General features: G+C 42.0%; 1 protein-coding gene across 2 annotated transcripts in view; it reads right to left on the minus strand.

Moving 5' to 3' along the window:
* Positions 1–1,970: 1,970 nt before the first annotated feature.
* LOC118208131 (copine-5) overlaps positions 1,971–12,091 on the minus strand; it is a 213,697-nt gene continuing 203,576 nt past the window's right edge. For both annotated transcript variants that reach the window (XM_035382495.1, XM_035382496.1), the window contains 3 exons: positions 9,531–9,588; positions 6,460–6,533; positions 1,971–4,200 (listed from right to left, as the gene is read on the minus strand). In XM_035382495.1, the coding sequence (XP_035238386.1) occupies positions 4,012–4,200; positions 6,460–6,533; positions 9,531–9,588 (321 nt within the window). In that variant the 3' untranslated portion in view covers positions 1,971–4,011. The remainder of the gene's footprint in view (positions 4,201–6,459; positions 6,534–9,530; positions 9,589–12,091) is intronic.

Genomic DNA, 12,091 nt, shown 5'->3' on the forward strand with positions numbered 1-12,091 from the left:
GTATTTGCATAGCATGCATATTATTAATGACATTGCTGTTCCTCTCGGTTTTCAGGTTCCCAATTCTCTCCCATTCATTTTCAGGACCTCACCAAAATTCATAGTTTTAAAGCACAAACTAACTATGGAGGATAACAGATTGATAAGAGTACTTGCCGCAACAATGGGACAAGTGCCACAAAATGACTTGTGTTATATCAAAGTGGATATCCCTTTAAGGTCACAAGAAATCACAAATATGTGAATAGAACAACAACATTATAATGCTGATGTCACCATCACCACTGGTATAAACAATGCAGTTATAGAACAATGACTTTAGAAAAGAACATTCCAAAATACCTACTCTTCAAATGGTTAAAGAGAGTACATTAGCAAAGATTTTTGAGTGCATTTCTTTAGCCAGCAACCATTATCACTTTTTGCTGTTACCCTTTTGAAATTATACCCTGAAATAACCTGACAGAGTTACATGGATAATGACTTTCCAGAAACTATAAGAAAGAATCAGTTGATCAAGACTGATCAAAGTGCCCAATAGATCAAGGAAGTGAATGACCAGTTGATACCATCTTTCATTAAAATGTACTCTTTAAGATGCCAAATAGACAAGGCATGAATAAATCATTGCAGTTAATTTTCATTTTGGCAAAAACCCAGATTATTTATTCCTGACAAATTATTCCTGAACTGAGGAGTCATGCTAAATCAGCAAGCTTTTCAAAGTGTTGCTTTAATAATTATTAATTATTTAATAATTATCAAAGCAACATTTGAAAAGCTTGCTGTTTCATCATCTTTAAAACCATTCAAACAGATCAGTTCCCTTACTCAACGAGAAAAGGAAGCTTGAGAGCTATTCCTGTCAACTGCTTGTCAGCCCCCTTTCCCTCTTCTGTGGCTTCAGCGGGCTAGGTCACCACTCCTGTAACCCAAAATGCACCAGTAGAAAGATTCATTTAAATCAAGTCCGTAAAAATCGCACCATCGCTTGAAAACACAGGAAAGAACAAATATGCTAATAAAAATAGAAAAGGGGGGGGGGGCATTGTGCCCAGTTTTCTGGCTAAATACCATTAGTTTGTTCACAATTATTTGTTTCATTAAAGATTTAATACATTTAGAAATAAATGCTCCGATAGAAACAGGCCCACCTTGGAAACTGGGCATATCCCTCTGCATATTGGATGAAAGAAGATTGCAGTGTGTGTGAGCTCAACCTCATTGAAAATGATTGCCTGTTAGTTCCCTTCAAAGATTTGAAAACACCATTAACCCCTTTGCACAAGCCCCCTAGTGGCCAGAATGCCGGCATGAGTTTCATGAATCAAAACAGTTGATTTGTAGTGAAATATATTGTTATGTTATGATTTACAGCAATGCTCAATTTAGACATTTTGGATAGATTTGGAGACACTAAGGGACACCAGAGTATGCTGATCGCTTATTGTTTCATAGATCTTTAGTAGATCTGAGCATATCACCCTCAGATTTTGTACACTTGTGGTCAAGGAGTTTATGATCCAGAATCTATAGAATGTATAGTTTTATCAGTTATACTATATATGTGATTTCAGTATTTCATTTCAAAGTGAAGAGAACTTTTTCACCAAGATACATGTATGTGCATTTGTGACGCTTTATATATACCTATATCAGGAATATAATCCAATCTAGATAGTTGGTTTGATTAGTAGTAGTTAGTATTGTAAATAGTACATATGTCTTGCTTCATTTGAGCCATTTTCAAATTCTCTGTGATGTTCACATCTGGATTTAAAAAGCCTTAAATAGAACACCCCCTAAATGGATAAAGATTGTCCAGATTTGGCAATCTGTGCAAAGGGACTAACATGCTCATCAAGTCTACACAGAAGAATACATGGGTTTGTACTAATACACAATGCATATAAAATGCTCCAGCAAGTAACCATCACCATTTGTTCCTCTTCAACTTTCTTCTAGTTATAGTTTCTCTTTGGGGAGGGGGGGGGGGGGGGGCTGTACAGACAAACATGCTTGGTAATGCAGTTTAAATCAAGCCCCCAAGGAACAGCAAGAAGTTTAAGTCAGTTAAATTTTCACAGCTTCAGCAACAATGGGACTAGTTGAAGGACACTGCAATTTTTTTCTCTTCCAATCGTCTTCTGACTAACTATTCCAGCCACTACGATTCCAAACCAGATGTGGGCCAACTATTTCAACTAAGACGCTATTGAAAGTCCATTTGAATTGTTCATGAAACGTTATTCACCAGATTGTAACAATCATACAAAAGAAGAATTCTGTTCAAAATATTGTTAAAAACGTCCACACTCCGTGGGGAATTTATCAATGTCTGATGGGTGTGATAAACAAACAAATAAAAGAGAGTCGATATAGTCTGCATTCTCTAACACAGAACACCTTTAGTTAAAACTCCCAGATTTTCTTAAATATGAAAATACAGAGCAGCAAGTAGTGAGGTTTCTATCAGAAAGTGAGATGGGGAGGGGGCATTTTTAAATGAAGTGTGGTCAGTATTAGATGAAGCCAATTTTGGTTCCCCTACAATGTTGTCATTGTCGAGCCCCATGTAAACTGGTTTGGTATATCTCAGAAAGAGGACATCAAAATTAATTTGGATTCATTTCATTTGTGAAATGGAAAAGTGGTAGCCACAAAGCAGAACAGACACACGTCTAATGTTCTCAGGATAAAACCCATAAAAGCGTGGCAGAGCAATTTGCATGGCCACGTAGCCCAGTGCAGCTACCCAGCTCAGCCTGGCTATTTTGGTTTGCCTGGCGTCTTAGCCTAGTTTGGCCTCTTAGCTTTATGTAATTACTTAGCCACTCAGGCTAGCCATTCCCCAGCATGAAAGCTAACACAACTTATGGCATCTCCTGTTTGTGCTAAAGGCTGGGGAAAGGACTGCCCACAGGGCACAAGCCTGGTTCTCTGTCCAGCAATGCAGGTATTGTGGGTCCAAAATGTGGCAGAGCTTTTCATGCTTTCAAATGGAGGGGTTGGGCCACTACAAGGCTTGCCCTCAATGGACTAAAAGGAAAAACAGCACAACTAATTTCCATGCTTCTACAATTGTACCTCAGCTTGCAAAGATGGATACACACTATCATTAATCTAAATCATCATTGTGCCAGCTGCTGGTTTGGAATATTCCCATTATAATGCATGTAAGGTTAGGTTTGTGCTTCTCATCTCAGTCAGTGTGTTCTTTTAAGTCATCTTCAAAAGGGCAAAATTCACTGAGGTGGACAGTAAAAATATTCACAGCTGGTTTCCACCAGAACAATTCCCTGTGCTGTGGACTTCGCCTTTTGTCCATGGAATCTAAAGACAAAGGCAAATATGTACTGTATACAAAAGTAGGAATTTCGATTCTACCCACACCCTCATGCTGTTATATCCATGTTATATATGGAAATAAAGATAGCTCACTGACAAAAAAGAAAGAGCAAAGACCAAAAGCTATGATGAAAAACAGACCTGCACTTCCCCCACCCCCATAATAAATAGTTTATAAATTTGTAAAGTCATAATGTGGACGCTTCATAAATTACCATTCAGAAAGTTATCTAGAAACATCACCCAAACGCACACGCTCTAATACAATGAATCTGCTTGGAGGAGTCAAGCAGGGATGCGCCACCCAGGACATTTAGACGACCACAGACGCCACAACTCTAAATCGCTAATACCATTCTTCTTTTTCATTCCGTTCTGGTGTTCCTCTTCTCTGCATGCACTTCACCCAGGAAAGAATACTAAAGGAACCTCTCCACGGTCCTGGCATCTCTCAGCTGCACATCAAACCTCTTTTTTGTTTCTTTCAACCGAGAAAAACAAAATGATTGTTAGAAACAGAAAACCGTGCCTTTGGATGTTTAGGTCAGGCCAGAGTTCAAGAAGGCAGGAACTTGTTTTCAAATTCTGCAGTAAGTTCAAAAGTAGTTTCCACCCCCCATTGCAGCCCTGGGACCTCCCTATTGCCAGTCCCGATAGGTGGGCTTAAATCTGTGTGTGCATGGTGTGTCCTGGGGGTGTGTAGGGGGGTGGGGCTGGGTTGGGCTTGATGCCGCGTGACTTCATGTAGGAGATGAACTGATCCGGAATCTCAGCAAGGACATCCTTGGCCAGTCGGGCCATGCTCAGCACGTGGTTACCTGTCCGGTCCATGTAATCCCGAAATGGAACAAACTACAGGGACAGCAAGGAGAGCAGTCAAGGCATCAACAAGCTTAAAAACAGACGAACAAAGTAACAAGATATAAATACACAAACAAATGAACAACACCATAACACAATAGGCACAAGGTAAGTATATTAGGTAACACAATGTGATCAAGTTAATAACAAGGTAACAAATAAGAAAAAGGAAATGAGATAAGGTAACCAAGCAAGAACAATGTAACAACACAAGGTATCAACAATATAAACAATATAACAATATGAAAACACAATGTAACAAAAACCAATGTCACCACACAAGGCAACAAGATACGAACAAGGTAAAAGTGTCAGTTAACAATATAAGAACAAGTTGACAACATAAGTAACGCGATACGAATATGGTAACAAGGTCATGTGACCATCAGCGATATAAAGTGGAGTTTTGCTGTCCCTTTGGAGTTTAGTGAAGGTGATAAATGTTAGATAATTAAAGACCAATAAACCAAGGACACTGGAGGACACAATCGCATTGTTTTTAAGTAGTGAAATGATGCTTGTTGTGGAGCTACTGAACTCAAATCCATAAAGCACTGCACGTCCCTGCAACCCTGGTTCCTAATGACACTGCTTGCACACCGCATGGATCCATTTCTCATCAATACTGAATGAGTTCCTGTTGTTCGTTTCTTGACTCTTGGTGCTTGTACACTATCGACGTCCATGTTGAATCACACAGTCAATTTGCATGAGTTAATCTGGAAAATCCAGGCTGTGAGGTGTCAGCTCTCACTGTGGGGGTGCGGGGGGGGGGGGGGGGGAGGGTAATTTAGACAGGACTGGAGTGCACAGAAGAGGAGAACAAGCCTTACCCAAGAAGGGTGCAAGCTACCGTTCCAGCCTGCCGCTAAAACATCCAAAATGACTAACCATTTTCTTTTTTTTTTTTGCTCTAGCTGGGAAAGATAAAAAGCCTGCATGCATGCCAGCCCTTCTCAGATAAGACTGGGTACCCCAGGGATACCACAAATGAGCCATTCTACCATTCTTTCACAGAGATGTTCTGTCCCCCCCCCCCCCCCCACTCCCACCCCACTGCCTAGGCAACCAAGAAAACATGACACAATGCTATTGCCCTGGGGAAATGGAAGCATTATTCGTGAAATGACTGCTCCAAAATCCGCTGGTAAAAAGTTTGACCCGGTTACTGAAGGTACATTTCAAAGCTGAGATAAGCTCTTAGATAAATGAGCCAGCCTAAGAGCTCCCAGCCGGGAACTCCCCTTAGTAACAGGTTTATAATTTCAAGGTTTTAATACTATTTGTGAAGTGGGATGAGAAAACAATTAGAAAAAGTACCGCATGAAATCGGCAAATGTTCATGTTCTGTATATTTTTAAGATAAATATATGTCCCATGTCTTGCATACATCTTTGAAAAAGAAAATACAGTGTAACAAGAGAGTTATTTATTAACATTAACTCTCACATGGCTTAAAAACTGAACAGTCGCATTTTGTTTTAAACCAGCCTCAAATATGTTGGTTTTGTAACAAATCTGATGACCTCATGTCCTTCATGAGCTCATCTGCTTGACATTTGCTGAGCCCAAGAGGGAGCTTTAAATAAGTCAATACAGCACAGTTCGACTAACCGACATCATGCCTTAGAGTAAGATTGAATATTGTTGTTCAAATAATGCTTGTGATAACTGGACAGCCAATACTGCACATTTTACAGGTGCCATGACATTTTGCTATGAACAATCTGTAAGATATTTTGTAAACTAAACAACAAAGTTACACTTAAGGTGATGCACAGAAACATGCACCTGCAAACACTAAATAAGTATCATATATAATCATGCCGGGGCGACATAGCTCAGGAGGTAAGAGCGGTTGTCTGGCAGTCGGAGGGGTGCCAGTTCGATTCCCTGCCCTGGGCGTGTCAAAGTATCCCTGAGCAAGACACCTAACCCCTAATTGCTCCCAACGAGCTGACTGGTACCTTGCATGGCAGCCTTTCACCATTGGTGTGTGAGTATGTGACTGAATGGGTGAATGAGAGGCATCAATTGTAAAGCGCTTTGGTTAAATGCGCCATATAAATGCAGTCCATTTACCATTTACCATGCCCCAATGAGGCCCTTGCATGGTACGATTGCAATGCTTCATTTTTACAACCACATTCATTTAAGAGTCATTCTCAGTCAGCCAGTGGTAGTGGTCCATAGATTTGTACCGGCCACATGCTCATGTCGGCTAACCCAGTGGACACTCTGAAAATTCACCTGGACGATGTCGCGCTCCGCCAGCTTCCCTCGAGAGGAGATCCTCACATCATCGCCATCCAGCTCCACCATGGCTGAAAAAACACAAGACACCATGTATATTAGCCACCTTAAGGGCAGGTGCCACTACCGTGACTTCTGCCTCAGAAACAGACAGACTTTGGTCAAACAATTATTTCAAATACTGAGATAGCAGTAAGATTTCTGCAGACTACTAACAGCTCTAAAAGGAACATACTGTATTTTTTTAAATATTCAGAATAAAATTTGTATTTCATGTAACTGTGCCTTTTGATTGGTTTTATTGAACATTCTCAGTGATCTGTGGCAGTGGTTTCAAATTTTGCTGACATCTCAATATTTACCAAGAGTTGAAGTATTTCAAATACACAGCCTGTCTGGAAAGCATCATGTCTGTGTCATGTCTGCACCTCATCTTTGAAAACATGCAAGAAAACACCTGTGTAAAATCAAAGCAAGCAGAAGGACTGAGATAAAGACTTGGGCACACCCACAGACTCTCAACAGCAGCTGCGAACAGTTGGTCTAAATTCACGTCACGAAACGTGTTCGAGGCGCATCACTGGTGGGATGACATCCGTTTATTATCCAGACAGTTTGGCACTGATAATTACTCTGCACCCGCCAATTAACCCCAGCCACTCTCACCAAAATCTCCCAACTCCAGACCCCCCCCCCCCCTCCGGGTCCCCATGCATCAGCTGAGGGTATAATTACAACAATGTGTTGATCTGGTTCAAACCCTGAAAAAGAGGAGTGTTCAACACCAGAGTGGAGTGTGGAATGGTTGTTCTGGCATGAATATGTATTTCACAGCATTAAAGTTGTATTTTGTGATAATGATGAAGTTGTAAGAATATATATGTGAGCTAACTGGTATGTGATGAAGATGTTATGATATGTGAGGAATATTTAGCAATAAAATATGTGTGCAGCACAAATTGTGATAAAAATGCTATATGTTGTGACAATGTGTGATGCATATGTTTTGATATATGGTAAATACATGGGGTGTATTTTGTGATATAAGGAATATATTAGAGGTGTTTGCTATGGTATGGATATGTTGTGATATAATGTACATACATGGGGTATTTTGTGATATAAGGCACATATTAGAGGTGTTTGCTATGGTATGGATATGTTGTGATATAATGTACATACATGGGGTATTTTGTGATACAAGGCACATATTAGAGCTGTTTCTTATGGTATGGATATGTTGTGATATAATGTACATACATGGGGTATTTTGTGATATAAGGCACATATTAGAGGTGTTTGCTATGGTATGGATATGTTGTGATATAATGTACATACATGGGGTGTATTTTGTGATATAAGGAATATATTAGAGGTGTTGGTTATGGTATGGATATGTTGTGATATAATGTACACACATGGGGTGCAATTTGTGATATAAGGAATATATGAAGGTGTTCGTTATGGTATGGATATGTTGTGATATAATGTACATACATGGGGTGTATTTTGTGATATAAGGAATATATTAGAGGTGTTTGTTATGGTATGGATATGTTGTGATATAATGTACACACATGGGGTGCAATTTGTGATATAAGGCATATATGAAGGTGTTCGTTATGGTATGGATATGTTGTGATATAATGTACATACATATGGTGTATTTTGTGATATAAGGCATATATTGGAGCTGTTTGTTATGGTATGGATATGTTGTGATATAATGTACATACATGGGGTGTATTTTGTGATATAAGGCATATATCAGAACTGTTTGTTATGGTATGGATATGTTGTGATATAATGTGCATACATGGGGTGTATTTTGTGATATAAGGCATATATCAGAACTGTGTGTTATGGTATGGATATGTTGTGATATAATGTACATACATAGGGTGTATTTTGTGATATAAGGCATATATCGGAGCTGTTTGTTATGGTATGGATATGTTGGGTCCAGAAGGGATGAGACGGGAGCAGACGGCTGCTCCTGTGTGCTGGAGGGGCACTGTCCGTTCAGCACCGCAAGAATTCCTGACAGACAGAAGAGCTGCAGGACCATGGACAGCGACACCGCCACTCTCTGCAGCTACTGTAGCTCTTCCCTAATCACCCAGCAGATACCCATTATACCAGGACAGGGGCCTCTATATAAGACCTTGTTTTCAAGTCTGAAGGGGGGAGACCTTTTTCCGTTTTGCCACCATATGCCCTGGGTCGTATCTGTCTGAATTATTTTTGTAATGCCTTTATGTTAGCAGGGCCTGTTGTCATTTTGTAAATACCTTCCCTTGGTTTCCCTGAAAGGGGCTAATAAAACCACCAGCTAAGTCTCTTCCTGGAGGTAGTATTTTCCATTCATCACATGACAGTGACCACCCCTATGTGACCATGCGATGTTACAATGTATAGAATGTATTCTGTGATCATTTACAAGGGGAAGCAACTGTTGAACAAAGGTCTGTGGTGACGGAAGATGAAATACAAAATTGTTGTTCGCTGTTCAATGCTATCAATAAACAATAAGTACCCAAGGAAGTTGGGTACACAGTGAAAGAATTTAGCTACTTAGTCATCTGTCTGATAGCCTGCAGGGAGAGCTTTAATGCAAATATGTACTCTGGGTAATTTGAAAAGGAAAAGCTCTCTCGTAGAGGGTTCTATCAACTCCATTAACAGACGTTACAATGGCGAACATGACTCAGGGGCCCCCATTAACAAAACAAAGCCTTTTTTGTGAGCATGAACTCAACCTGGGGTCATCATTCTTTTCATAAAGCAGAATACAAAAATATCCACACAGGGCAAAGGCCAAGGACACCACCCACACAGCGAGAGCACTGGTGCGGTACAATGGCTTGGAACTCAGAGGTTGTCCTTAACTGTCACTGTAGCCTCGAGCAAAGTACATACAGAATTGCTTCAGTTAGACATTCAGCTGCATAAATGCCTTGCGTGAGTGGCCCTGGATAAGAGTGTCTACTAAAGGCCCACATGTATATAGTGCATTAAGTCAGGCTGAAGCAAACTGTGTCAAGACGATTTAGAGGATCGTCTCTTACCATCAAACTCAGCCTGGCCAACTCCAACAATGATGATCGACATCGGAAGCTTAGCTGCCTGAAGGAAAGAGAAGAACAACGTCCATTAAGTGCAGGAGAAAAAAAAGTTGAGACAGCTCGTGTCAGCCTTAAAAAGGAAGGAACATGTCTCTATTCTAGCTGCGCGCCCCAAGTGTTCTGACATGGACAATCAGGAGAGAGCTGTGGTCCCATGATGGTGCTGTTGCCAGCTCTAAAACCACAAAACCACAAATGCTTTAACCAATCGCTGATCCATATATTCAATTTATCACCAAGGACACAAATGCACACTTGCATACTAAACTGAGTATGCCCTGACATGCTGTAGAGACAAGCTTCCATCCTCCATGCTGCACATTATATACTGCATTTGGCTACTGTCACATTTTAGTGTGTAATGAAGCTATGAAGAATTTATATTCCAGTGTCACATGACGGGGATAAGCAGGCACAGAGATGAATCAGTAATCCCTGGATAGAGAGCGACTGTTCTGTCTACAGTGTTTGTGTGCAGGACTCAACAGGCAGACAGACAGACAGACAGACATGCAGACTCACGAGATACACAGCTCTGTTGCATGTTTACGAAATTCTTTAAAGGGTAGGATGGCACTAGGGCAATGGATGTTCCAAGATGTAATACAACACTGAAGACTCATGTTATGAATCTAGAACCTCCTATAGTTACGAAGCAGAGAACATGGAAGGAACTTATGAGCTAAGGTAAATCTATTGAATCTGAGGCCTTTATCACTTTAAAAGTTTAAAAACCCAGTTTAGACTGACAAGACTTTCACATTGCACTTCATTCAGAATTCTGGATAGGGACAAATCCAGGGCTGCAGTATGAGTGCTGAGGACGGGGCGTGGGGTGTGGCTTTGGGCTGGATTTTGTTTCATTTACTGAATGCGTTCTTCTTCCAGCTCTGTGGATGACTGGCTTTGGTTGCTGAGCTGCAGTGGAAGCATTGCTGTAACAGGTCCAGGTGGAGGCACTGCTCTCCCTCCAAGGCAGCCATAACAGGGTCATAAGGCTAAATTTATAAAGCTGATTTGGAGTGGGAGTGGCAAGCCAATGATGGGGCTCGCCAGACACTCCCACACCCTCCTTCACTTCAGGACTGGGGAAGTTCAGGACTGGGGAATGCAATTCCGATGGGAAAAAAGCATTGGAATCTGCAGAAGGAACCCATGGCGGAAGAAACTTCCAAGTTGGCCTACAAAAAGACCTCATCGCTGTAACACTCTACTGCAGACTGGGGGAGGTCTGTGTTGAACATCTAATAATTACACTTGAGGGAGGGAGGGCTGTTGGCTAGGTCGTTGCTCAGATGGACGCTCTTATTTTCTCTGGATAAAAGTACCATCTCCTAAATGAATGTAATGCAATTTGCACATCTGTTCAGATCTGGCTTTTAAAATCCTCTGCGTGTCTTCCCTCTTCTGCTCCAGGCTTTCTCAGAGCTGGGGGGGGGGGGGGGCCGCGCTGCAAGGGGGGAGAAAGCCACCTGTCTCGCCTCCAATGAGCCAAAAGTGACCACACCTCCCAGCACCGCCCAGCACCTCCCAGCACCTCCGCAGAAGAGCCATTCCACAAACCCCATGCAGTAATTAATTATTCAACCACCCTGCCATTTGCATGCCCGTCTCCCACTGTGACTGGCAGCCCAGATTTCCAGTGGATAATTAGGAAATGAAAAAAAGACATGCCTTTCTCTGTGGAATACTGCAGTAAGGCGACGAGCTGGGGCATCCGCGCCGGCTCCAGACGTTACTCTGAACTGGCACACGCTCACAGCGTTAGCTTAGGCACACCTTCCTGGGGACGACCACCTGAGCTTTCAAAGGTCAACTGACGCGATGTACCTTGACGACATTTCTTATGATTCATTCATTTGAGCAAACCTCAGCCACGTTTCCACAGACAGGCCTGCCAGTTTGAGTCAAAAGCTCAACCAGGTTTGTGCATAGGGCTTCAAGCCGAAGACTCAATCTGCCAGTCCGTTTGCTTATCTACTGCATGAAGCTGCATCAAACGGATTACCCCCCCCCCCCCACAAAGATTCTTTCATTAAAGGATGGGGGCTCCAAAAATGCACTGATACTGTAAAAGAAGAGTGCGCGTTTGTATATCTGGTGTGGATGAGGACACTGAGGAGGGGTGAGCAGGGAGCTAAGCCCATAATCACGGCAGGTGACATTTGTTTCAGCCACCGAACTAATGGGCCGTGGCGGATAATCCTTTTGGTGGGAAACAAACGGGACTGGCGGACTTTGGGATGGTGTTCCGATGGAGGGTGGAGCCCCCCCCCCCCGTGTAAGAGAGCCACAGCCAGCTTCTCAAGAGCAGGGGTGAAGGTTCAGGGGTCAGGGGCCAGACTCTATGTGTTTCAGCACCTAAGAGATTCATTTAACCCTTTAAGGTGTAAGTGTGTTGGGGGGAGGGGGATCTGAAAGCTATCCACATGGGGTGGAGTAACCACAAGCTCTCGAAAGACTAGAGGAAGGGGACAAAGAAAACAAACAGAAAAATAAATACT

The sequence above is a fragment of the Anguilla anguilla genome, chromosome 11 (assembly GCF_013347855.1).
Source record: "Anguilla anguilla isolate fAngAng1 chromosome 11, fAngAng1.pri, whole genome shotgun sequence".
Classification (NCBI taxonomy): domain Eukaryota; kingdom Metazoa; phylum Chordata; class Actinopteri; order Anguilliformes; family Anguillidae; genus Anguilla; species Anguilla anguilla.